The sequence below is a fragment of the Botryllus schlosseri genome, chromosome 12 (assembly GCF_051294905.1).
Source record: "Botryllus schlosseri isolate E-star chromosome 12, Bs_hap1, whole genome shotgun sequence".
Classification (NCBI taxonomy): domain Eukaryota; kingdom Metazoa; phylum Chordata; class Ascidiacea; order Stolidobranchia; family Styelidae; genus Botryllus; species Botryllus schlosseri.
The window spans coordinates 22565899-22593509 of NC_137247.1; the positions used below are offsets into that span (position 1 = coordinate 22565899).

Below are 27611 nucleotides of genomic sequence, written 5' to 3' on the forward strand. Positions count from 1 at the left end.
GTCGCCGTTACTACAGAGCTACTTGCCGATCCAGAACGTGGATAGCTATGACGTTGTATGTAATTCGAGTTGTAATTGAGAATGTAACGTTCGCGGCAGCTCATTTTGCGCCTAAGATCAGGAAGACAATGTGTATTTGAAAACTGCGTTGTTATATGGGCGTCGCAATGTCTGCTTTTCTCTTCGATCAATCAGCGCATCTTGCAATCCAAGATTTTGAGTCGGGTTCATCTAATTCGACAGTGATATTGGACGCCGGCGTGACAGTAACTTAAATTTGAGGATTTTGAAAAGAGGAAGTTCGAACCCTAAACCATAAGACGGCATCGTCGTTACTTCTCGAAGACACGTTTAAAGTGCCACGAGAGTAATTATTCGGGCCGTGAGGAATATTTACCAAGAACATCTGCAATATTGATCAATTCAGTACAAAATATATATTTGGCAAAGGGCCATATCTATACCCAAAAGAGCCATAGATGGCTCGCGAGCCATCTGTTCCCCAACAGTGATGTATATTACCGTACACGCCGTCTCCTCTCCTTTTGCGTATGCCAGAACGAAACATCTCTCAACTGCAACTGGTACTACCAACTGCTACATCAAATTCAGAAACACTAATTACAGACTCAAAATTTTGATTTTTGTTATACTTCGACCTAGTTTACCACATTTGCTCGCGGCACACTTGAGCAGTCCAATTGGCACACCACATACACATTTCAGGATATGTGATACACAACCAACATGTAATCAATTACGGTTTTAAAGACAATCGAAAAATTGAAATGTCATGTCGCTCGCATAAATGGACAGGCCAAATATTGGTGTAGGAGAAGGAATGCATTCGCACCACGAAAATATTGAAACATCGTATATAATGGATTCATTCAGGCAGTATCGTGCGTTCGACTATTACTGCCCTAACGTCGGCACCGGCCGGTTCGACAGTATCCGCTAGGTCTGTCGTCTCACCGGTCAGGGGATCAAAGCTCTGTAAGGATTTCGTCTCTTGAAACTCCCCTGCGAACTGCATCGAGCCTCCGACCACGTATAATATTCCACTGGTAGCGGCGGCCGCGAAATCCTTTCGTGGTACACGCAAGGTTTGCTTAGCAGCAGTGCCCCAAAGACCCGAAAATGCTTGATATTCGACAACGGTGCTTTCGATGTCCCAGCCGACGAAATACACGATACCCTGCGTTGAAACAAGTCTGCCTCCTGGTCGTAGAAGACGCTTTTGTTTAGCGATGCACCAAATGCTATCCACCGTTGGCCGGTGATACTCCATCGACTTCCTATAAACCGCGGAAGTGGACCTTCTATCCAGGCCACCTGCTGCAAAAAGTTCGTCAATTTCGGACACCAGTTCCAGATTTTCTCTTGGCTCTTTCATGGATACTCCATCCTTCCAAACCGATCCGTCATAATATTCCGACGTCTTCAACGTACCTTCTGTTGAACAAACATTTAATTGTCACACTTCCACGAAGTATATAGCTTGTGGAACTACCTCTGGAAAATAAGTTTTCGTTCACTTTATATAAACTCAATTGCGTGGTAGCACGATAATATAGCCTACTCTTTAACTCCTGAAACGCTGAAATGTCTTTGATAATAAACATCAGGGGTAGCCAGCCTTTTCGGCCCACTGCCCACGCGATATTTACGACCCATCACGTGGGCCACTTGACTGTGGGGATGACGTTTTTTAGTCGTCGGATAGGAGGGAACCGGACTAGGCAATGGTGAACACAAGTCTTTTATTATTACAATAAAATTGGTAACAGAGATGTTATGAAAACTCAATGTGCAGCGATGCCGTAGCCACGCGAGGCCCGAAACTCTTTTATAGGTAATTAATGGACTATGTTATTCACATATGTTGCCGGTCGCCTCTGCATACTGCTGGCCTCATTTTGTAAGGACAGGATTATTCGGCGCTTGGATGTATCAATATTAAGGATTGAGGTCAACATTGAACTTGCGTCCATCGTTTTCATCGCAGACGATCTTTCTGTGATTCCAGACTACAAGTCCCATCTTGGACGACACGTTCTCTCATAATTGCGAAATTACTTCCGACTCAATTCTGTATTTTAATTATCAATTTTCTGGAGGGGGCACAAATACCGAAAGAATGAATTCGAGTGACAATAAATCGCGCGAAGTGCCAAGAAAAACATCAAGTCGAATAAATCCGCGACGAAATATTATACTCTATGAAGATGTGCGAAAAATTTGGCTGGCGTCCGCCTACGCAATTGCGTGAGAACTGATAGTAAAGTCATCAAGATCGCAGTCTTAACGGTCATGCCAATTAAACTTTTAAGTAGCCTTGGAAGTTTACAATAAATTACCTGTGTAAGAAATTTGTTTAATGTTTTAACTATAATTTCGAGAATTGCCTCGCAGGCCACTCAAAACCGTCTCGCAGACCAGATTTAGCCCGCGGGCCACTGCTGGTTGGCCGCCCCTGTTAAACACGAACCGAGTATTGCGACATGTGAGCACATCGCACGCGTGTGCAGGTGTCTAGGATAGGGGTTGTCAAACTCAACCTGTGACGCGGGCCGGATTTACACCTCCAGATCACCCGCGGGCCTGACCAAAATGTTACCTCACAATTCATACCCTTGTTTTCCACTGAATACTGTATAACCAAGCCTATATTAGTATATGTTATTGTATAGCGAGCCTTTAGGTTCAATTCTAGCAACAGCGTTATTTGCAAACAACCGAATTGCCGGAAGAAATACGGTGACTGGCCTTTTGAATGCCGGTATTCATCATTTCATCGCGATCCGCGTCGGTAGCCGCGGACCTTTTGAGTCGGAATTGATCAGAAGTGGTACCAATATATTTGATTTGTACTTTTGTGTAACCATTATATTGTCTATGTATCCTGCATATTACCAACGGCTTCGCATTACCTTTTTCGCTTCTGTGAATATCTAGTTGAGTCCAATTGTCCATAACACTCTAATCCAGTGGGTGCACTTCTTAGCCTTCTCAGAATTGGGCGTCAACGTCACCGACTTCCTCATAGCGATTACGTAGTGAAACCACAAGACCGCTGTCGGATGGTCATAATGTGGTCTATGAACAACGAATATACTCGGCATTTGCTGTCTTGAGGAATTATTTAATGGAAATATTCTTTACTAAAAATTTAGGCATTTGTCAGAAGTATGCTGAGTAGATTCAAAAATGCTTCTATTATCCAGCATATGTCTAATCTACTTAGAATTGCTTCGTTCGCTGGATGGAATCGTCTGGCGGGCCGGGTGTGGGCCGCGGGATGTACGAACAACAAGTGCGGTAATTGGAGCCCGAATAGTATCGTATCTTTGAGTCGATGCCGATAAAACCGATTTATGCAGTCGATTTTGTCACGTTTTGGCATGCGTAGTCGAAGCGCATTTGCAATGACATCTATAGATAAGGTGAATTTGCGAAACGTCGTAGCATTTACTTGTACAGATTTACAATATGTAAGCTATAAGGTATACATCATTATTCGCAGTAATGCAGTTTATGATTATAGTTCTACTCGCTACTACCTTTCAGTGTTGGGATCAAGTCACTACCTTCGAGTCACAAGTTATCTCGAGTCATTGCATATTTTGACTGGACAAGTCGATCGATTTTTCAAAGTGAATCGAGTCGAGTCAAGTCAATCGATTTTTGGAGCTGACTCAAGTCAAGTCAAGTCAAGTCACGAGACAAGTCACAATTCAAGTCAAGATGCCTTTTCGACGTGCGAGGTATGATTAAGTCATTGCGTTCACTTTTCATTTTAAATCGACGACCGAATATCGTATTATATAGACATGTCAAAAAACGTTGTATAGCTCACTCATGCGTAGAATTGCTCAACTACGCAAGTAACTTTAAACCCTCCGTCTATAAATATCCACCAACATATATGATAGAATACGAAACCTCAGACATCGTAGAAACGAAATGATATGATGCACTACTTAATTACATATATCCAAAAGATACAATTTAAACCTGCGCCAATGGTTGACGAGTAATATAAACTATATTCGAATTCCATTCAAACCGGTGATTCCCAACCGCGGCCCCCAGCTAGCCTTCTTGCGGCCCCCCAAAATATTGAGAAATCGAGTCATGACAAAAAATTAAATTTATACTTAGAAAATACACTTGCTTGGCTTGGAGTCAGGAGTTTTTAGTTAGGATTGCAGGAAAGTCGTGAGTATAGACTGCTATCGTTATGTCACTGCTGTTTCAATGCAATGCACAGACCCAGTTGAACGAGCAGTAGCTACAGATATAGGTAACGACAGGACCATAACTGCCTCACGCCAAACCACCAATGGTGGGGGGGGGGAGAAGCGAGCTCGGACGGGGCTCAGAATTATTTCTTGAATTAGCACAAATTATAGAGTATTTTTTGAAAATTTATGCATCTTTTTCAATTTTCTTTGCTTTCGGCGTGATTTCATGCTGCCAAATATATTGATTTTGGGTACTCGTCCGCAAGGAAAAATGCGCAAGATTTATAGAAATAGGTATTGGGCATATCGGCGTTGGCCATTACTGCACCACGACGCACCAAGACATATTAAGTTTTAGGCCATGTAACATGCGACTCCAAGAAGTGTGCCCGAACGATCGGCAGCGAGAAAACCTTGGCCGAACAGGGCTGCCCTTATGCTGACCGAAAACTTCGTTATATTTACAAATTACTGTCTTGGCAATCTGATCCTCACGAGACTAATACCATCCCGCAGGGAAAAATTATGTTCCAGTGAAGAAATACCAATCTGAAATCGTGTGCGTCTCTTAGTTTATAAGCCTGCGTTTGAGCGATTTAATATATTTTTGATATAGCAGACAGGAGGTCGCGAAATAACATGTTACGGAATCATACTAACGGACCCTCCAAGACACCTCACTCAGCTCTACCGGCAAATCTGATTACGTGAGCAGGTAGGACAAGAAATTGTTAGCAATATATATACAATTCCCGGATCATATTGACCGATTTTATCGTGAATTATCGAAAATTTTCGCGGTTTGCCCTGGCTCACTTAACACAACTAGTTTCGTGGCAAAAGCGAACACGGTGATAGGGGTAGGTTTATCACCCTATGAGAGCCCAAGACCCAATTTTATTATTCTTTTTGGTAGGGGGGGGGCTGACGAAGTGCTGTTTCGTTCCTTCCAACGGGTATACGCCCGAAGATGTTTAATAATTATTGAGGGGCCCTACGTTTTTAAACGCACGTCCTCTGCTTTACCTGTAAAACTGATACGTGAGCAGAGAGAGGATATTAATTGATGGCAATATATATGCGATCCCCGATCATATTGACCGATTCAATCATGAATTACAGAAAATTTTCGCGCCTGGCGCGTCTACGCGATAAAACCTGACTCACTAAACCGCCCCGAAAGCAGCATAATTGGTACCAATAGCTCACGACCGAAGCGTCCGAATAATTTGATATGTCCGGTCTTTATCGAAAGCTAATGTCGCACTGATTCCAAAAATACAAATTGAAATCTAGCCAGGGCAATAAAACTGCTCCGAAATAGCCACCAATGGTCGATTGTTCTGAACAATGGGAGCGCAGCAAAACAATCATCAATGACAATTGCCAATGCCGTTAAGCGATTGATCGGAACAATGCCAATTTTCATATGTTGATGACTATTTTTGGTCCCTTTCATTGCCCTGGTATTCGTGCGGCCCCGACCGTACTCTGAAATTCTAAATTTTGCCCTGCCACCGAAAAAGGTTTGGAACCACTGATTTAAGCCATACGTTCGGTTAAGCTGAGCACCCGGCGCCAACAATCTGTCGAACATAAACTTGCTATCACATTGCATTCCTACCAGTTAGTCACAACGTACGCTGTAAGATCCAATTACTTAGTGAGCGGTCAATTTATGTGATTCAGTATTGGAGGCTCAGGAAAAAAGAAAAATCACTGAATGAATGAACTTAGTCGCTCCGGGGTATCGAGAAAAATATTAACACAATAATGATACAGCAAGTTTTCCAGACGCCGATTACTTGATGACTTGAAATTAACTCGTAAATTTTGATCCGAGTCACGAGTCAATCTACATTTCTGAAACGCCGAGTAAAGTCAAGTCAAGTAATTTTTGCAAAGTGACTCGATTCAAGTCAAGTAATACAAAAAATGACTCGAGTCATCTCAACACTGCTAACTACCACGCGAGAGAGCAACAGAGCGATCGAGTCATCCAAAATAACTCAAGCAATCGACTGGAACATTATATTTGGTTAGCAATCTTCACTACCCGACAAAGGCCACATGAAGCTACATCATTTTTTTAATTATCTTCCCATTCATATCATATAATGTACCACCCGAAAATTGATCATATCGACAACACAGAATGTTACTAAAGGAATCTAGTAGGGACATAACCCTAACTGCATAGTCGGTTCTCCTTTAGAGGTGACATGTTATACAGAAACCATCCTCACCGATCTCATTTCTGCCACCCACTGCATACAACTTTCCGTCGTGAGTAGTAAGAGCGCAACCGCATCTTTTTTGATTCATAGGCTCTTCGTCCGACCACATTTGTGTGTTCGGATCATAAGAACACACCGAGTCGAGTGACTTCCTTTCACTTGCAGTCTGCCCACCGGCTACCCAAACGCATCCGTTGAAGGCGGCAATTCCAGCGTCAATTCTTGAAAAAGACATACAACCGGTGTAGTTGGATGACTGATTTTCTCGAGCACGAATGTGGCTGGGATGACGTGGAATTCGACAACCATGGCAAAGATAACGAATTCGGACATAGGCCTACTCAACATACCAGGAATACGGTAATTTCTTATAAAATTCCAAATAACGCAATTGTTCTGGTGATTAGTCTGTCCGAGTTGGTTTGTTAGACTAATTAGTCTTTTCACGTGGATTTGCCCTTCACTAACACTAGCCAGCGAATTATGACGTAGTTGACGGGTGATTTGTAGCATAAACTGTTTATCCGCGACATTTGATACCAGTAGCCCAGTGGTTCCCAACCTTTTTCCACCCACGTACCATGTCGAGGTTCTATGCAGTGCTCGCGTATCACATGCATAAGTTCCATCATTTATGACGTCATAATCACGTATTTGACGTATGATAGGTGTATCAACAAATTATATTAAACTAGGCATTATCAGCCAGGGTTGATGGGATGCATGGAACTGTTTTTCCACCATAATTCGCATGAAAAACAGCATAATGAAATAACAACTAAAGTCAATTTATTTCATGCGATGGCTGCATTTGTTTATCTCTAGCTGGTCGATGCGTGGCATCATAGTGTCCTATATGGTGTGGACACAAGCAAATCTCACGGCTCGGGGAAATTGGTCTACGTCACAATTTCTATTTGGCTTAAGGCAATTTGAATGTAATTCTTAACCGGCTTGCCGATAATTAAATTTGATAAAACGGGTATCAAACGAAAGCTATCCCGGTACTGATTGCGAAAATATAAATTTTATTCTGTTCGTGGCCCTGGAACCACCCAAAATCCGACTCGAATGTTGCATTGTAATAACAGAGTTTGGTATTGTGATGGTCAATTAAATAGTATATTCATATTGAAATGAACCCGAATATTTTCGGCTGACACTCGTCAGCAACTAGTAGAGAATTGGAAAGAACATTGTATATCAACAATCGTATCACAAAATATGACGTCATGACGTCGACGTATTGTGATGGTATTGTTTGGTATTGGGCATGGCTGCGTCACAATACCAAACTCCGTTACAATGCAACGAACGATTGATTTCGGGAAGGGCAAGCCGGTCTATAATTACCGTCAAATTACCTTTAGCCAAATGGAAAGTGTAACGTCGACCAATTTCCCTGAGCCGTGAGATTAGCTTGTGTCCACACCATTATAAGACACTATGGTGGCATAAATTTGCTCACAGCGCATCGAAAGTCATCCATGGGTGCAACAAGTCAGTTTCGTTTCTTCGACTTGGTAGTGATCAGAGATGAGAAAATCATTGCTCGCACTCTCCCGTAGAGGGGAAAATTAACAGCTGGGAATAGCGTGAGAATAAGCCAGCGACGCGTACGAGGAGGCCATGGTAAGCCAATAGTTTATTGGTGAACAATCTTGGTTTTTCGTCTTTGGTGTCTGGTCATCCAGGATATATATGAGCTGCTCGTGCTTCCCGACAGGCAGGTCGGCTGGAGCAACAGAGAATGTATCGGTCATGTAGGCACAACATGTCACATCTGAAAGTACTGTCTCAACGCGGCATTGAGCCGTGGGAGGTGATCAATGATATCACGGGAAACTTGATCGTCAAAACGGAATCTATTCGCGTACCACCTCGAAGACCTTCGCGTACCACTAGTGGTACGCGTACCACAGGTTGGGAACCACTGCAGTAGCCGATTTGACAGCGTTCCCCTGTTCAACTCTCCACCACCCTATTCAGTTCTCTAAGAATTTTTTATTTTTCGAGGATTTTGACCAGAATTCTACAGCGAACTATGGGCGATATATACATGTTACCACAATTTCCAAATAGAGTCGATTCCACCTAATTTAGACACCGGATATCCCGGAAAATCGCTCGATTGAGCCAAAATGCTCAGGAACGTAAAATAAATAAATATTCCACGCATAAAAATATGGCACAATAAACACTACTTCAGCACAAGATGACCGAATATAGTGGAACCATGACAATCGATGCAATATCAATCGACAATGCACTCATATAAGGCCGTGCCAATCTCATAGTCACTTCTATGAGTGCAATTGCGTTCATCCTCTAGAACAGATCGTTACATAAAACGTCCAGCAGGAAAAGAGAAATTAACATATCCTTACATAAACGTCTAGCACAGCGGTTCTCAACCGGGGGTCCGCGGACCCCTGGGGGTCCGCGAAGCAATTTCAGGGGGTCCGCGAGACCTCTAAATTTTTAAAATGGCTGATAACATATTTTTTATTTTATTTTTTTATTTAAGAAAGCATGAGGCAGTTTCGCACCACAAATGCTAAAACCTCATGACTCATATCATCATAATAATCGTCTGACATGGACTGTCGTAGTGTGGAAACTCATTTTCATTGCCAATTTTCCAAAAACCTGCTGATACAAACAAATTGCTGTTTAGATATGTTTTGTTGGGGTTTGTGGAAAAAATAAAAATATGGAGATATTATAGTACACTATAGTAACGTCAATCAGGGTGACTTCGTAATGTCTGCGAAACCTTTTCAATTTGAAGTTAGCAGTCTCATCAAATTAGTGAACAGTCGTTTGAAATAAAAATTTCCGAAGGATTTCCATAATTTGGCCCAATGCATGGAACAGCTTCTTGGAGGTACAGAACTTTAATATACAATTGAATAGTATATTCATATTGAAATGAACCCGAATATTTTCGGCTGACACTCGTCATAAATCGGACAATGATATAGCCTCCCTATACTCTTAAAGCTCGTCTGTCAGAATTTGAGCATTCTTATTGCGGATGCCCTATCGACAAGGCTGATTTTTTGATGAACAAGGAGTGTTTCGTTGCTATCAAAGCATTACGCTCCAGCCCCGAAATTCATATCACCAGTTATATTGGTATGCAGCCTTGTCTCGTTAATATTCAATTGCTCATGGTCGAAAATGTTTGCTCGTAAATATATATGCAAACCCGAACAGAACAAATCGTTTCATGACAGTCTTTCTCTGGTTGGAAACTTGGATCCATTATTTGGTGCATAAAATTTGCCTATACTTCTAGATGAGGATTTCACTTTGACAGTAGAAACTCTCTGCGCGCCGATCAAAATGTCGTTGCAGGCCGAATCCGACCAGCGGTCCGTATGTTGCCCGTCCCTGCGCTAGATGCTTGACGTGATATGTTCATAAAATATGTGTTTCTTCATTTTGGAGCCATAAATGTTGCAATCACGCCAAAAGTATCGTCGGAAGCGTTATGCGTTAATATTGCATTAGCCTTCATCTATCTTTGTGGAAATGATTTTCGGCACTCCTCGTTCATATCAAAACGAAGACGCGGATTTTCAAGACACGACCACGTACTTCAAGAAATACAGCAGCAAAATTAGCTTTGAAATAACATAAGTCCACAAATTTCTACATAAATAGTATGATGTTATCTTCAAGAAAAACCAATATTTTGCTGTTTATCACAAAACAGTTCATATTTGCACAAGACAGATAAAGGTTGCACCATAATAGAGCTAAAATTTTACTAAAACTTGAGGGGGTCCGCGAGGGTCCGTGACGGTCAAAAGGGGTCCGCGAAGCCAAAAAGGTTGAGAACCACTGCTAGCAGGATAAGAGAAATTTTTCATTAAAGTCAACGAATAAAAAATTAAAGACGCTTAGTTGACATTTCGTCTGTAGTGCTGGTGGGGATATAAAAATTGTGCTCGTGTTACACAATAATACAACGAGTATACAATATTAGTGAAAATATACTGTAAAATAAAACCAACCTGGATATATAACTAATACACGTTTTATGCTGTCTATATCAATTACTGCAGTAAAACGCAGCTGCTATTAATTTTTTACGCAGCAGTAATGTATATTAAATGCGTGGAGTGCCTTTACGCATGGTATGAAGCGAACATTTGATTATTTGCTTAACTCTGACAAATCCGTTTCTCCACCTAATTCGGACAACAGTGCGCGGAACAAAACCGTCCGAATTAGGCATAGTTGAGTGTAGCTCTAATCCAAGCAATGAAGACCAACCTTGATATAGGTATTTTCTCTTTAACGAATGTCCATGAGTTGCTATCAATATCGTAACATTGAAGGAACTGCTCATCATTCCTCGGTGCACCCAACACGTATAGGTACTTCTTCAAATCAGCTTTGAAAAGAATGATTTACAATCGCTTATGAACTAGAAAAGATCTATGGCAGTGAGGACGGAACGTGTTTAGAATTTTCTCTGTGCCATAAAGGAGCTGTTTACCCACTCCAAGACAATTATTTCTTGAAATAGAATTACAGGTTGAGTTCGATGTGCAGGGACGTTAACTTTCTCCCAGGCTGCAACGAGTGGTAGGATTCAATTGATCTTTTGGGTGGTTCGATCACTTATTCCCGTAATGCTAAGATGAATAGAACACTGATGTCATAACAATTCGCGAGACGGTTCTGTAGTATGGATGTTTCGTGTAACAAATCATCAATCAGCGTATTCAAGGTTTGGAATATAGTCAAACCTAGTGATAGCGGGCATTTGATTCCATCCTACGCTATGCGGTATCGTTAACTACTACTACCATTATTCATGAAATACCGTTCGCTCATGAAATGCGGATTCCCAAAATTTCAAGAGTTTTACAGCCAAATCTATACGCTTGGATATGCAATGCACTACAGAGTAAGGGTGCATCTTGACATTTGTGACTTACACGCAATATATTAATATTCCCGGCCTAGCAATCGCAAATGATAGTTATTCGATTTTCTACTACTCTGCTGTGACGTCACGAAAATTACCGACATTTTTCCCACCAATGACCGATACCCATTCTCATTTGAGCGAGTGATATCGAATTGATATAATGGAAAACCCGTAACACTGGCCAACAAAATGAAAAAAATATTTTTAGGCAGACCATCTGAGAGCCGTTTCTGGGGTTTTTGGGGTTGCTGATTACGAATATCACATTAGTTTTGTCAGATTGGCTCTATGTCAGAAGATATTTATACCACTAAAAAGCCCAAAATTACTGTATTTACCCTTAAATATTTCACTTAGTAGGAAGAAAATCGTAATTTTTTTGTAATTTTATACTGTGCAGGAATATCTAATTGACTATGAAGAACCCTCATGTCATTCTCAGTCATATCAATATTAACATGACATGATGCGAAATATTTGTTTGAAAAAAAAAAGCAGTTAGTCAAGCCTAAAAATAGTACTTTTGCACAACGGAAATACATATTCTCCTGTATCTATTGGTCATTCTACCAAGATTAAAGAGGAGTATAAAGCTGTAGAATTTGTCCTTGAAAGGCTTAACTACAATAATCATATGCGTCTCATTTCTTTTGACTGGTAAATAAATAATTTTCCGCTGAGTCAACAAAGTGGGTATACTTAGTAACCCTATCAAACGAGAAGCTCAAATATGGTATCTGATGTATTCGAATACCGATGAAAGATTCCAATTTCACATCAGGAAGGAGTTCACTGCATGTAATTTATCCTAACATGTAGTAAATATAAATTTTTAGATGATCACAAAGCTCCGAACTACAAACAGTTGGTCCGAAAATTCGTATCTGTATATCGAAAACTTGAGCACAAACATGAGCATAAATCTTTACTTCCTGTTCAGTCATCTTGATATAATTCCTGATTTCCTTGTTGTTTGGTAAGGATAGAGGTTCTACCAAGACATCAGAACAATAAAAGAAAGAACTCAGGGCATAGATGAGATGAACGACTGAACATATTATGTCATACCATTGCCGGAACCTTTCGAGAAACTACACTGAATAGCTTACAGGCGAAAATCGTACAAAAATAATTGTGATTTAAAATATATCAATAATATTATATTCCAACTGATTATTTCAAATTTACAATCGGTGGTTGATGTAAAACTGATTGAATTAATGCCACGTTATTTGATTATCTAGGTAAATACTTATGTACATGGCTGGGGTCTATTTATGTAGCCTACATGATATCCGTGAAAGTCTGTAATTTAATAAATCTTCTACCCCTAAATATAGTGCTGTTGCTGTATTTTGATTTAAAAGAGTATTCTGTATATAAGAATAACAAGTAGATTGAATTTCTAAACTTTATAGTACGACTGAGCGGATTTTATATGTAGTCATTTCCGCGAAAATGGGGGGTTTTGGTCAAAATAGCCCCATCGGTTATCCCCACAACAAAAGCCAATTTGAAAAAACGAAGGTCATATTCGGAATCAGTGCCCTTCAGAACCCCCAAAACCACTTACTTTGTTTGCCTAAAAATATGTGTTGACCAGTGTAATCGGTCGGCCTTTAGTCGTGATATCTACACAAGTGTTGGGATGACTCGAGTCACCTTTTTCGTATGACTTGACTTGACTCCCCGACCAGAGTCACTTTGCAAAAATAGCTCGACTTGACTTGACGCTTCAGAAATGCAGATTGACTGTTGACTCGAAGCATAATTTACGAGTCAATTTCAAGTCATCAAGCAATCCATGTCGACTAAATCGCTCTATATTGTACAAGTTTGGATTGCTAACCAATCACTTGATGATTGTGCGTTTCACCAAGCCTCCATTGCTACATCACAATAAAGTGATCGCAAACACAGTGATCGGAGCTAACAGCTTACGTTGTATGATTTAAATCGAACTAATATCGTTCATATACGTTTATAATTGTACATAATGAATATGTAGGTGGGTAACATACTGCACCATATCATTTTGTGAACCTTCTGAGGTTTCGCATGGCATCCCGTATTTTGACTGATAACAGTTCTACGTATGTGTGAGTGATACAGCGCCTTTCAACGTGAATAATTAACTCCTTATTCGTTCCTCGACTCGGAATAAATGCGGACTTCATCTGTATGCAAAATGTAATGACTTTGAAATCATGTCTCGTACGTTTAATATTCAACTTGACTTGACTAGTGACTTTAACACGTGATTTGACTTGACTCGACTTGAATCGAGTCCCCACTAAAAAACGAGTGACTTGACTGACTCGAGTCGCCTTTAAAAATCGACGACTTGACTTGACTGGAGTCACAATTTGCGATGACTCGACATGACTTGTGACTCGAAGGTAGCGATGAACTTGATCCCAACACTGATCTAGACAAACGTACATTCGCGACAAATTCTATAGCAGTTTAGCGAATACTTCCCAGCACATGTTATTTAATTCAGATGTTGCCAAGTTTCAAGTTGAGGTACTTCAATATCTATTTTTTATCGAAATATCAAAATAATGTCTGCATATATTGACAAAAAGCTTGCTGCCAAGCGAAAATCAAGCCCATGACCTCGGTGTCCTACAGCCAACAAATTGTTTCTGGTTTATTGTTATGGTTAGGGCGATTGATTTTGACTTAAAAAGGTAATTTTGACAAAATTTTGCCCTCGTGTATGAAAATTGGATGTTTTCGAACATAATGTTGGAAATGTACTACTTAACGTCATTTCCAGTCGCACCTGTCTGTCCTTAGGAAGTAGTTTGACCGCAAAAAAACTTTTTTGACTAAAAAATTGACAAATTTTCACATGAAAAAACTTTTATTTGAACAAAATCAGGACCTATGAAAATTCCAGTAGTTACATCCCGTAATCTGGAGGAAATAATTACAATTTGTTGCAGTACAACAAAAGGTACTTTCCTACAGTCTCGGGTAGAGAGTGTCTATCCTTACTAAAGAATGGAGAATCACAATGTTGTGTATATCACAATTTTTCATCATGCCCTTCTTGATATAAGAACCAATGCCCACGCAGTCTTGATTCAGATAGGATATTGCGGTACTTCGAGCATAACACCATGTCAACCCATTCGTTTCATTTGACCGTCTACCTGTTAATTACTGCCTTATATAATACTGCCTTTCGGTATAAGCAATATTATTTATACTATGAGCGTGTAGCATATTAAGGTGCCTTCCTTTAAAAAGTCGTATTTTTCATGAAGACGGCATTTGTAGTGAATTATTCAACTAAGAAAATCAGTAGGATATTATTGTTTTGCACAATGCAATCCCTGACGTCGCAACATTCCATATCTAGTCATTATCGAGAAACACGCTTCCTTTTCACAGGTGAACATCGTGCTCGTATTTGGATGAATTCATTCAGTGGGTCAGATCCGGCCAGTTGACCGGCCATATATTCGACATTCCTGAATTATGGGTAATGACAGTGATCACTGATATGAGCAAAAGGAATATTAAGCTAGGATCATTACGATGTTGAGCACCATAAACTGTAGAAGGATTCAACTAGAGCACGTTACCGCGTGGAGTCCGCGGTGTTGGGTTCGCCATCACGTGGTTGATTCTTTGCCTCGCGAATTTCCAGTGGTATGAAGTAATACGCTTCCGCAAATCTTCAGTGAGTTTCATAGCATTCGTCTCAATTGACTTAAGGACCTTGTATACCTTGCGAGACGAGAGCAGTGCAAAACGAATTACAGGCAACGCACCAATGTAACCATCAAGCCTGAATGAAAAGTGACAGTGTCAAGTTAGACATCGAATTTAGAGTCAGGGATTTTTGACAAAACGCTCATGGGGAGTTGAATAAAATTGCCATTATACATTGTACGTCCACAAGGTTCATCTAGCATCGCGCTGGTGGTAACTGACTATATGTCGGGGCAGGGTTGCCATACGTCAGGAGTTTCCAGGTCATGTCCAGAATTTCACAGATTCCTTGAATGCTGAAATTTGCCTAAATGTGTTTTGAAAGCTTGAAGGGAGCTGAAAATGTTTTCGTTTGCTATAGGTACCCCTGTCTCGCAAAAACTACAATAAGAATAAATTAAAATAATCATCGTTTACTATAATAAGACTAATTTTAATCGCAATTGTAGGAGAACCATATATTTCGAGTGTCGGTAGGGCCGTTTGGATGCTATAGTCAATGATAGTGGTTCTCCAGCTTGGGGTCGTTTGCTCTTTTCTGGGGATCACGAAGATGCTAAACTTTATCAGCTTCCAACATAGGCCGTCCGTAAGTCTGGGAGGCGATTACTGACAATTTGCTTAGTAATCAGATTACTATTTTTTCGGTCGCCAAGGGACATTTTCAAATTGGAAATGGAGTCGCGACCGTAAGAGGTTGGAATCCAGAACCATCGAATGTGCAACCTGCTGGTGCGGACCGGCATCTCGGCTCATGAATAGTCTCATCCGTGTGACATGTACATGACTTAGCGGTGTGCAATTACAGATGTGCAATTACTTTCCCTGCATTTTCAAAGTCATCATCTCAACGAGCTCTACAGCTAGCGTTGATCACGAGGGCTGAGAGAGGACAAAATCTTGGTAGTGATATATGGAAGAACCAGTATTTCTGACAGAATCCATTCACAAAATATAACAACCAGAGACACATAGTAAGCCCAACAGAAGTTACATCGATCACCCTATAGTGGGTCCCAGAACAGTGTTTTGTTTGAGCGGGAGTTAGTTTAAAAGTGTCGTTTCGGTCATGGCTACAACACACCACCATATATCTGCATCGCACGAACAGTATAGCAGGGCTGTCAAACACACGGCTGGTGGACCAGACAATTTCATCCAGCCCGTGAAAAAGTATGTTGCAGACCGAATTAGAATACCAATCATCGCAATCACCAGAGCTCAAATTCGAGATGGTCCAATCAATAGTCTAGTCTAGTTAATTCACGACATATTTTGAAAAAAATCTTCCGTGTACAAGCGATAGGCCAAAGTATTGCCAGTGCGACCATATGTGTTCATACATCATTCTTGAAACCCGCTAGGAGTCGCTAAAGAGTGTCTGGAATTTGAATGACGAAAATATAACCCTGTGTTGAAGTGGTGAAGATATGACCAACCGGGGGGGGGGGGGGGGGGGGGTCAGGATCATTTGACGTATCGCCGTCAGCTAGTTATACCTCGTGCCGTCTGCACGACCAGTTCCCCGCCTTCTTCATTGCTTGCCCTATGCCCAGTGTGGTTGTCCAAAGTTGGGAAAATCTAAAAAATACTATGTGATCGTGTCTCATACTATAGATTATTGATAGAAAAAAAAAACAATGAGCCTGAAAGAAGCTCACAGGAAAGCCGTTAAGATTGCGGGCAAAGTGTTTGAAAGTAGCTGCCCAAGAATTGGCGTGATCACGGCAGCAGCAGCTTGCTGATTGAGTGTTCAAGGAGTCTGCCCCCGGCAGGGATTCTGAAAGTGCATTGTTGGTAGGTTGGCAGATGCTGATGTAAGATTAATTCAGGACATGTTGACTTGTTGAAGTACGAAATACATGATGAACAAACAACGGCTGCTTCACAAAAACTTTTACAGCATGACTGCGTTATCGCTAAGGAAACGGCTGTAGCCTACATGCCTTGTTTTCATCGAGGTAAAGCAAAAGCGCTTATGCAAGTGGTGAACGAATTCCTCGTTTCAGAAGGGCTCCATCATCAGTGAATACAAATTAAGCTTAACAATGGCACTATACTTTGTGTGATCTTATCGGGCTCAAGCTGTAGTATATAGGTGACGTTTTGAATGCTATAGGGATCGGCTGAGTCAGAGGGTTATGCTTGGCAGTTATCAGATGCTTACAGCGAATTGAATTTACTTGCAAGTGCTGTCAAAGTCCCTGAAGATAACGCAGAAAAGAGGTGTAGATGTACGCACAGGCTATGCTGGACTTGGTATGCCAAAGTCGTCAGTGATCCCGTAGAATAAAGGTGTAGAGAAAGGCACAGACTAGGCTTACTTTACACATGTTTTCAGCAGCATCATTAAGGACTTTGACAACACTTACAAGTGAATTCAATTTGCTGGAAGTATAACTGCCAAACATAACATGCTGATTCAGTCGATCCCTATAGCATTCAAAACTTCAACTGTATACTACAATTTGGATCCAATAAGATCACGCAAAGTATAGTGTCATAGTCAAGCTTTACATTTGTATTCACTGATGGATCGCTTCTGAAACTGGGAATTCGTTCACCACTCGCATAAGCGTCTTTATGAGCGCCTTTGTTTTCCCTCAATGAAGACACGACATGTAGGCAACAGCCGTTTCCGTCACAATAAAGCAGTCATGCTGTAGAAATTTTTGTGAATTAGCTGTTGTTTGTTCATCATGTATTTCATACCTTAACATGTCCTGAATTAATCTTAAAAAATGATCTGCCAACCTAACAACAATACGCTTTCAGAATCCCCGCCGGTGGCAGACTCCTTGAACACCTGACAAGCTGCTGCTGTCGTGATCATTGAAGCATTGCCTATCAAGATCCGTGGATATTTGAATACTAGTCTTCTCGCCGTTCTATGGTCGACGGCACGACCATTCTTGGGCAGCTACTTTCAAACGCTTTGCCCTAAATCTTAACTGCTTTCCTGTGAGCTTCTTTCAGGCTCATTGTTTTTTTTTATCAATAATCTATAGAATTAGATACAATCACGGAGTATTTTAAAGATTTTCCGAATTTAGGACAACCCTAATGCCCAGTTGTATGACATTTCGTATCTTCTCATTCAATGGGTGTTCCTATTTATAACTTTGTAATGTACATTCATAACATACACCAAGTAGAAATATCGACTTTCTGACATGTCAAAACGACTTCAAACGGAAGTAGAAAACTATTCAAGTCATCGAAGAACTAGAGTAAGTTCAAAACATGGATTTGTTCGATTTGTTCGCGTACGTTATAAAGCTAATGGAAAGCGGCTACTTGCGAAATCGCAAGTGCGATCTTCGCGACGAATGCACAATGAACAGCTACACTGCGAATAGGTTCAACTTCTCTCACTGTATTCATTTGCAGTGAAGGGTTGTTTCGTACAGTTTTTATGGCACATTCACTCTTAACAATGCTGAGAACGTATCCCTTGGCTATCTTCCACGTCAATTCACCTCAGTTTATCGTCAATAATTTTATCCTTTTAAAAGAGAAGATTGCAACACAATAAAAAGACATGAACACTAGATGTCGAAACCCTATTGAATCCAAATCGTAAAAAATGAGTAGTTTTGTTTGAAAAACCATTCAAGTCGATATTGGATTATTCTGCAAACATAACCACCGAACTGAATAGTACAAGTAGCAAAATCTTACACAAGTATCCCGAACAAATAATGATATTACTTGTTCTACTGGCCAGATATGATTGTATCATTTCTTCAAATGCAAAAGTGCACGAGATCTCACGACTTGATATGATCGAAGCGATTAAAAGTGACACGGCCGCACTGCCAAGTTATTGTCCAAAAAGTTTAACCGAAATAGCAAGTGTCATAAGAGGCGCTGTTTGATATGCCCGAGATACCAGTGACGTTTGCCCATTCTGACATATCTGAAATGTCAAACTTTCGAATAAATAGTTATTGATGTAAGGTTAGGACTAGCTTCGAATGCCTCGCTATCACGACACGAACGACTCGATATCATGAGACCCGTTGTTTTGACACTCACTATATACTTCGAACTCGATCCATTCGCTATACATAATTTACGTCTATAGTATGCAATAAGCAGGAGATCGCACTACAGAAAATTCGCAACTACAAATTACTCTCCAGATACATCATAATATATTTCCATTTTCCATGATATTAAAATATGGTAGTGCTCATCCGCGGTGCTGGACATTCTTTGCATATTGCAAATTTGGGAGCAGCTCGTATATAAGTGCTTACTTGATGTAGTTGAGCACGTTATTGTAAGATATGGTGATAGCTGATAAGGAGTTATATCAATCTTATACAGCGAAAATCAAATTCAATACACATTTCACCATTAACGAATCTTAAACTAACGCGTCGTGAAAGTTATCCATATGATGCTATCGTTCGTCACTAATTCACTTACTTTGCAAATCTGCCCTTTCCGAAAGCAAAAGATAAAAACTCATTAGACGGGTACGATGATATTTGCAATCAAACATGACTTGTTTAAAATGGCGACAGCGTTACAGGGAAATAATAGAGCGGCGGATATTTTTTTAGGCCTTCCATTATAAGATTCATTTCGGAACAACTTTCTACGCTGTCCACTGTCCTGTGATTGTAGCTTCCACATGGACTTGATAAGCGAGATGCACTTGGCTGATGGGTGAAGATATCGCATATATGACTCAAGTACATGCATGAATAATTATTTCGTTATTTCGCGATTGAACAGCCGTGTTAACGAAATCGATGTACCCTACGGATTCAACGATCTTAAATGACAGGGTATGTAGGTGCGGTGTCTAGTCGTTGAAATATTGCAAATACTACATATACGATGACTATCATAACCTCTGAGACCGATAAAGCCACGTGGGGTCTATCAGTTGCAAAATATACGAAAGACTTCTTCATCTTACCTCGCCACCGGATATTTCTGGTACCAACGATCCAAAGCAAAATAAATGTCCTCTTCCGTATCCGCCAGAAGTTCGTCCCTCTTCAAAAAACTCTTAATCTCGTGTGGAAGTGCAGTCAAGAACTCTCGATCTGTATGCAACGTTGTTTCCGGCATGCCAAAATGAATCAAAAATAAGGGACGAGGATAAAAGGCAAATTATTCAGAACAAATTTGCATGTAGCTTAAAGGGGAAAATGACATCCCAGTTAAGTCAAATTCTCTATAGCTCTGTAAGGGCTCAGCAAATTACAACTTGAGACATGAACACGTCCACATATTTCTCAATAACCGATCATCCTCACGACTCATGATAAGCCTACATCCCAAAATGTGGTTGGATTTTTTTTTATATACATTATTAAAGCAAGTCAGGATCGGCTATGCGAAGCAATGCCGAGAAATGAGGAAAAGCTTGTAATATATGCAGCATATTTATATCAAAATTGAGATTTAACGAATAATTTTATAGATGAATAGACCTAAGGGAGTTAATCTTGAAGATGTTCATATGTCGCATTCTGCCAGTCCCACGGCTGAGGTTGTATCCAAAACAAAAAGCAATTGAAAACAAACATGTTTAAAATAGGGCCCTTGCTTAAAACATTTTTTCATCTTGTTTGTTGTTTTTCAAGCCACTTCGTCACGAATATTCGATTGTGACGTCATAGTGGAGTTGCATTGGCAAATAAACATATAGCTCCTTTGATCAAATATCTACGTGCTATAGCTGTGGAACCGACTGTTTTGATGGTTTCTACCATTCGATATCGTATAAATCGGCTGAATTGGGTGGTAATTGTCCGTAAGCTCATAAAACATGTTTTTTGGAAAGTATTTACGCAGGTGTGGCATGCTTTTACAACTTAAAAATACACAATTTTTTAAAAGGCCTTTGTTTGAAACGCTGTTTAAAACGTGTTTTACAACCATTTATTTTAAATGCAACCCTACCTCACGCAATGCTGCGTTTCAACTCTAGCTACCATTGAAAAAGAGTCCATAGCGTCGACACACAGAGCTTCATTACCAATCCTACACACCAGGGGTTTTCAAACTATTTCAAATGCGTGCCATTGTGATTTACCTGCATGTATATGGCGTATCCCAACCAGTTAGAATCTAAAGTTGGACGCCAAGCTGTAACAATTTGTGGTCTAACGCGCTTAATCAGGGTTACAAATCTTTCCATTGAATTTTCCCAAAAGAACCATGGCGTTATCTTTCATATAATGGAAGTATAGTCTTAGTTGCCTGTCGAAAGTGACCCTTGGTGTCTTGCAATACCAAATCAGTTTGTCAGAAAATACTCCTCACAGTGATCATCGGCCGTCCCTAAAACTTTAGTCTGCCTATCAATATGCACACGCGAAACAGCGAAGATTAAAAAGCGCTAATTAAATTGACTTCATAAGCAAATGACACTGATTCTGGTACAGCCAATCTAAGATCGCAAGAAGGCTACGAAAAATTGTCTTCGCCGTGCATATCGAAACAGAAATTCTCTACAGTTGAGGCTTAAGCACTAAACGCTGTATTTAGCAAGCTTAAACGTTTTCTAGCTCCTCGCTGTGGAAGAAATTTGTCGCGGTGCCTGAGAAACGAAGTTGCTCGCGTATACCAGTTTACGAATCCCTGTTATACATAGCGTGTAATATTAGGGATCATCGCGGCTATATTCTAGCGAAATGTTGATACGCAAACAATCACGCGGTAAAAATATAATAAGCCGATGCAATGCACTTATTAACCAACAAACGAGTGATCATGGGCCGTGGGTCTCGACAATAAGTGAGGTAATATATATTTCACACTGTTTTATTCGTGATACGCATAGGTGCATGGGAGGAAAAACTTTTAGGGATGCAAAATTTTTTTTCGCCGAAATATACAGTGAGCCACAAAAGTATAAATAAAGCACTTAATAGTTTAGATGACGCACTGGGAAGTACTTTACATATATTATGGACAAACTGCAATAAAGTGACAGCAAATATATACCATCACTGAAACGAAATCCGAAATTAATCTAGGTTCGGATATTTATGGGCAGTATTACCATTTCAAAATAAGTATTTGTCTCCGCCATCATCAATGATGTGCTCAATATTGACAATATTTGTTATTTCTCATTAAAGGTAAAATTCTGCCTTGTTGATAAGTCGTGTCTAACCCAATAGTCGATCTGAGATGTGTTTTTAGTCTTTTTTATGCACTTTCAGCAGTGCAGTGCGCATTTTTCCATCACTGAAAGATGAGTCTTGGACTTTGCATGATTAACCAATTTATGAGGCATTCTTCATTGTGAATAGTTGAATACTTGAATCCATCCTTTGATTTGTTGAATTTCAGGCATTGACAGCGTTCCATAGTCTTGTCATTTTCATTACAAGTTAACCAGGGATGAATTTTGAAGAGTTGGATAGAAATCTGTTTCTTTCTCATCGCCATATTTCTTTGGGTTGTATCGTTGTAAAATAGATTGATGAGACTCAATGTTGTCATCAGCACATTTTATAAAATCATTGCTCAGTGCCGGATCAATATTTGACATTAAGGTTCAAAAGGTTCTCTTCAGCACTAAATTTAATTGAACAATTGGCAGACTTCATGTGCTCTTCTTTGCAGGATGCAGCATGCAGATATGGATTGACGGCAGTCTTGCATGTCAGTTAATGTCCGAAAACTTCTCTTTCGATGCTTGTCCAATGGTTTACCTGAACAAAATTCAAAACCGTTCCTAACTTTTTAGTAATTATACTACTTTTTGCTATTCCTCAAGTTAGCGAGCAACTGACACGCACTTTATTGGTGAACAATACGGTATACCGGATAGGCGAAAACGACAACTAGTTTGGAATCCAAACTTTGGATACTGCCTATCAATGCTAACATATTTTCTTGAAAAAAATATATATCTTACCTGCTTTCTACATGAATTTCCGATTCCATCAAATTCCCAACAGCGCGATACTTCTTATTCTCCCTCAGCCAACACAAAAGACAACAACATTTTGCAATGCAATTGGACATGAATCAAGTGGCAGAGAGCTAGGTATGGCGGGAGCCAAATAACCAAACACAAATTCTGTTGGATTAGTGTGCGATGAACCATAGCTGAAATAATGCAATGTGATATTCGATTGCCCTTTCCAAGACATGATATTACGATATTACTTCGTTTTTATTACATTTAGGAATTAACCCTTGGTTTATGCGACTATTTTCTCTGTTAGTCGTTTTGATATCCGGATTGATGACTGAATATGTGTGTTCACCTATGACCTCAAATGTTTTGTTCCAGCCCAGTGAGCAATGACGAGTCTACTGCGTCTAGCTTCTGTCGTTCCTGGCGATGAGTGATAGAATAAGCAATAAGAAATTCAGCGTTTTTGAACTTATTGCTTTGCAAGCAAATTCATTATTTCACAGAAAAATGCAGGTCAAGTACCGGTAACGTATTCTATTAGTATACGTAGGGCTGACCAATTTTAGTACCCGAGTGATTCTATTCGTAATAAGTATTAGGTTGCAATTGCAAGTCTAGTGTCAATCATTATTATCTCATAACAGTTTCTATGATTTAGAAAGCCTCAAATATTATTATTTTATGCCATAGAAGAAGCTGTGGAAAATATAAACTTCACAGCATAAGAAGATGGTGAATTTGGTGCAGATGGTGATGGACCTTCGATGACATAGCGGACTTTGATACTGTCATAATATGCAGAAACCAAGATCATAAATATGCGGAAAAAAATTCTAAAGAGAGGAAAGGCCATCCATGCGAGTTCCAGGCTAATCTGGCGGAGGATTGCCAAATCTCCACCGATGACAGCGGACAGTGATACATGTCATAATACGCAGAAACCAAGATCATAACTATTAGGAAACCATTTCCAAAGAGAGGAAAAGCTAACCAAGCTAATATGGCGGAAGATTGCCGAAAGTCCATCTATTACATAGCAGATATGCGGATACAATCATAATATGCTGAAACCTGAATCGAAATGAGTGGATTATGGAAACTTCGATGCTCGGTTCTTACACTTGTCATGGTGCCGTTAATTCCATAAAGGGCACACCAAGAGTATTGCCTTGAAAAAATATACTTGTTTCCCGAAATATATACCTACTCCATGCACTACAAAAAAAAAATAAGACAAATTTGATCTTATTATCTTAAAGTGACTTTTTATGAAAAAATGTCTTAAAGACCAATCGGTCGGTCATAAGACATAATTTGTCTTGTTAAGACCGATTGGTCTTTAAGACATTTTTTCATAAAAAGTCACTCTAAGATAATAAGATCAACTTTGTCTTATTTTTTTTTTGTAGCGTCGGGGGCATCCTTTTCAATGTTAGGGTCTGACCGAAGGGGAAGCATGAGAGATACCAGAATTTGCAGTGTTGGGATGATACTGTACTAAGGAGTTTACAAGATTTTCACCAGATATAGTCATCAAGGTACATGCCACTTACTACTCCATGCACTATTCAGATCAATATATATATGGTTGTCTGAGTCGAAAATAGCATTTATGGTGAGTGGGTAAAATGAGACCAAAAATACTGCACAATTCGTCTTAAAAACAAGACTAAAAAAACTGAAGCATCAAAAATTATCTCAATAAGCTAGCTGTGTCTGTTAAGTCCTTAGAAAAGTATTGTTCCCTGGTCTCTCTCACTCTCCCCCTTCACTCAGAACCTAACATTGAAAAGGATGCCTCAAGTTCGGTCTTACTTTTGAGACGGAAAGTACTTGGTAAAACTAATTGGTCTTCAAGACATTTTTTGCTAAAAAAACGATTTGAGACAGAATGTACTTGGTAAGACTAATTGGTTTTGAGACTTCTTTTTCTAAAAAATCGATTTGAGACCAAATTTGTCTCATTTTATGCTCTTGGCCCATGTCAACTTTCCGGTCTCATTTTTAAGACCACTAATCATGTCATTCCTTGATTAGTGAAATTTGTCTTAGAAACAAAACCAAAAATAATGACACATCAAAAACTGTCTTAATAAGCTTGTTATGTCTTAAAGCTCCTGACCCATGTCAACTTTCCGGTCTCATTTTTAAGACCACAAATCATGTTGTTACTTGATTAGCGAAATCTGTCTTAAAAACAAGACCAAAAATACTGACACATCAGAAATTGTCTTAATAAGCACAATATGTCTCATGAGATGTGTTTTATTGGTCTCATTTTTAAGACCAAATAATTGTGACAATTATATATGGTCTTAAACAGCTGAATCTGTCTCAATTTTAAGACCTCAATTCATCAGTGAGACTGAAATTGCTGAAAATGAGACGAAATCATCCTCATTCCTTAAATTTGAGACCAAATTTGTCTAATTTTTTTTTGTAGTGTGTATATTGTACAACAAGTATCTGTCAATGCTATTGTAATATAGTAAGAAAACAGATTAGAGTATTCTTTTAAAATTATCGTTTAACTAAAATAATCAATTCACAAAAAATTCCAAATATTTGGATATCCGAAACATTTGGGGATGCGGCCGCATCCCTCGCATACTCCTCCCATACGCTGGTGGTGATACGCTATTATCAGTCTACGAATTGGATTCCGAACAATAAAGGAGATTTTGTTGCGAACACGGATACTTCCAAGATGGTTCATTATATTGAAATCAACATTCGGGTTTCTATCGAACCGATTCCGAGTCGCGCTAAAATGTTATGGCGCCTCCTCATCGAATCAACTCATCACACTTAAAGTTGAATACATGGAAAATCACCTTTACTGTAAGTGGCTCATTTTCAAACTGTACATTTGGTGGATAGAATGGTCCAGATGGATTTATAAGGCGTGCACCTATTCAAGAAGAGGTTTTATAACACTACACGACCACAGATAGTTAAGCCTACGGTAAATTCCTCATAGTTTTAACTGTAGGCTTACAGCTTTGGCATTTTGGCCTCTGAACATCTAGCTTTCAGTTCAATTTCCTTGAAATTATCGCTCTCTGTCTTCAGTATTCGCCCTTGGAATTTGGCGTCAATATCACGGAATCGCAACTATTGGTGGCTACAGAGGTATGACGAAACTCTTCCATCGACGTGTAACATATGAACATGTTCGACATGTGCTATCTTGATGTTAGTGTTCTAGGTAATTCAAGTATCGTTATAATTTACTTAGTATTATATCGCAGACTGTATGAACTCGTCTGGCTATCCATATCGTTTGGATAGAGAGTGTGTACGACATAGTCATCGGGATTGGTCTCAATTTCGACTTACGTGCAAAATATTTGTTACTACATAGGCGCTCCTTGTTTCGAATTCGTCCATCCAAAGAAGAAGCAGAATAGGGGAGCTGTCTAGTCTACTGGAATCGCTGCATTTTAGCGCGCACTGCGAAAGAGGTACACTACTCACCTTCAGAAAATTCTCGGAATGACATCCTCGATCGTCTGTACGCTTGATATAAATATTCATCACTGATACTGGAGTCACCAGGCTTGGCAGACTTGCAAGAAGGCTCGTAGTCAGATTCCGCCATGTTTGCAGCAATTTAAGGCAACGTAAACCAAAACTATATTTAATGTAACAAATGAAGCTAAGACTGCGTTAACTCGATACACCTCTGCGAAATGCTTGCACCCCTGATAGCAAACTGTCACACTGTCAGTTCAGACATTCCCGTTAAAAAGTGATTACCAATCAGAGATAATCAGTCTGGCCTGCAGAAAGACGTTGACTGTGGTCTTTGCAGTGTCAGCCACCTATATTCGGATGTAATACTGGTTCGACTTTGATATCGCAAACGCGATGATGTATGTATTTCAATTCAAAAGTATATGTTAATAGGAAACATTGCACGTGGACGTGCAGACAGGTCTCATTCCAGTCATCACTAGTTCGTAACGTACATATATAAGTGGATAGCATGTGTTTTGGACACAGTGTGCTTTGATATTACGCAATTATTTCACAGCCTCGTTGTGAGATTATGGGGGTGTCACAATGCATAGGTTTGGAATATAGATGGGTGCACAACTAGGGCTGTTCTAGATTCCAGCCATTCACTGATTAAATTGTCAGGTAACCTATATAAAAAACGCTGCACACCAAATTTGGTTCAATTCTAACAAGTTTAGACTCCACAGAGCCAATTAAAATTTTTAATTTATTAGAGAAAATTTAAAAAATTGATCAAATATTTCTGTCAATTCCATGAAATTGTTGAGCCATCTACAAATTTGACTCAATTCTAACTCGTATAAGCGGTGTTATTTGAGTCTTTCGTGGATAATTCTCCAATTATCCACCAAGCAAGGATAATCCGAGAATTATGAACTTGATAAGTTAAACACAGTAGCGCAGGTGACGATGATTTCTGGCCTAACAATGGTGAATACTGCAGAGTTTGGCATTCTGTAGTAATGGAGGCTGTGCTTTGTCTGTCAAGATTCGTCCAATAATTACGAAGCCAGTAACGTCATTACGAAACC

The 27611-nt window shown here is 39.7% G+C and overlaps 1 protein-coding gene and 2 long non-coding RNA genes across 4 annotated transcripts in view; 1 reads left to right on the forward strand and 2 right to left on the reverse strand.

Moving 5' to 3' along the window:
• The window catches only part of LOC145452464 (uncharacterized), a 258146-nt gene that overhangs the window by 163961 nt on the left and 66574 nt on the right, over positions 1-27611 (forward strand). The gene's annotated exons all lie outside the window — the stretch shown is intronic.
• On the reverse strand, positions 731-26750 carry LOC145452638 (kelch-like protein 31). Its single transcript, XM_080330820.1, has 6 exons — positions 26536-26750; positions 20092-20221; positions 15029-15234; positions 10769-10889; positions 6494-6705; positions 731-1455 (listed from the first exon to the last, which is right to left on the reverse strand). Exons 1-6 carry the CDS (start codon positions 26657-26659, stop codon positions 887-889), a joined length of 1362 nt encoding a protein of 453 aa, XP_080186946.1. The 5' UTR covers positions 26660-26750; the 3' UTR covers positions 731-886.
• Positions 22694-23178, reverse strand: LOC145451620 (uncharacterized). The gene is made up of 2 exons (XR_013918965.1): positions 23053-23178; positions 22694-22846 (listed from the first exon to the last, which is right to left on the reverse strand). It is a non-coding gene; the product is annotated as an uncharacterized LOC145451620 (long non-coding RNA).

Bases quoted from the DNA above. Each gene is read 5' to 3' on its own strand.
- LOC145452638 (XM_080330820.1), bottom strand. From the start codon at position 26,659: ATGGCGGAATCTGACTACGAGCCTTCTTGCAAGTCTGCCAAGCCTGGT. The intron at 15,235-20,091 runs GTAAGATGAAGA...CTTTTCATTCAG, and splicing joins CAGAAATATCCGGTGGCGAG to GCTTGATGGTTACATTGGTG. The intron at 10,890-15,028 runs GTAACGTGCTCT...TTCTTTTCAAAG, and splicing joins AACACCGCGGACTCCACGCG to CTGATTTGAAGAAGTACCTA.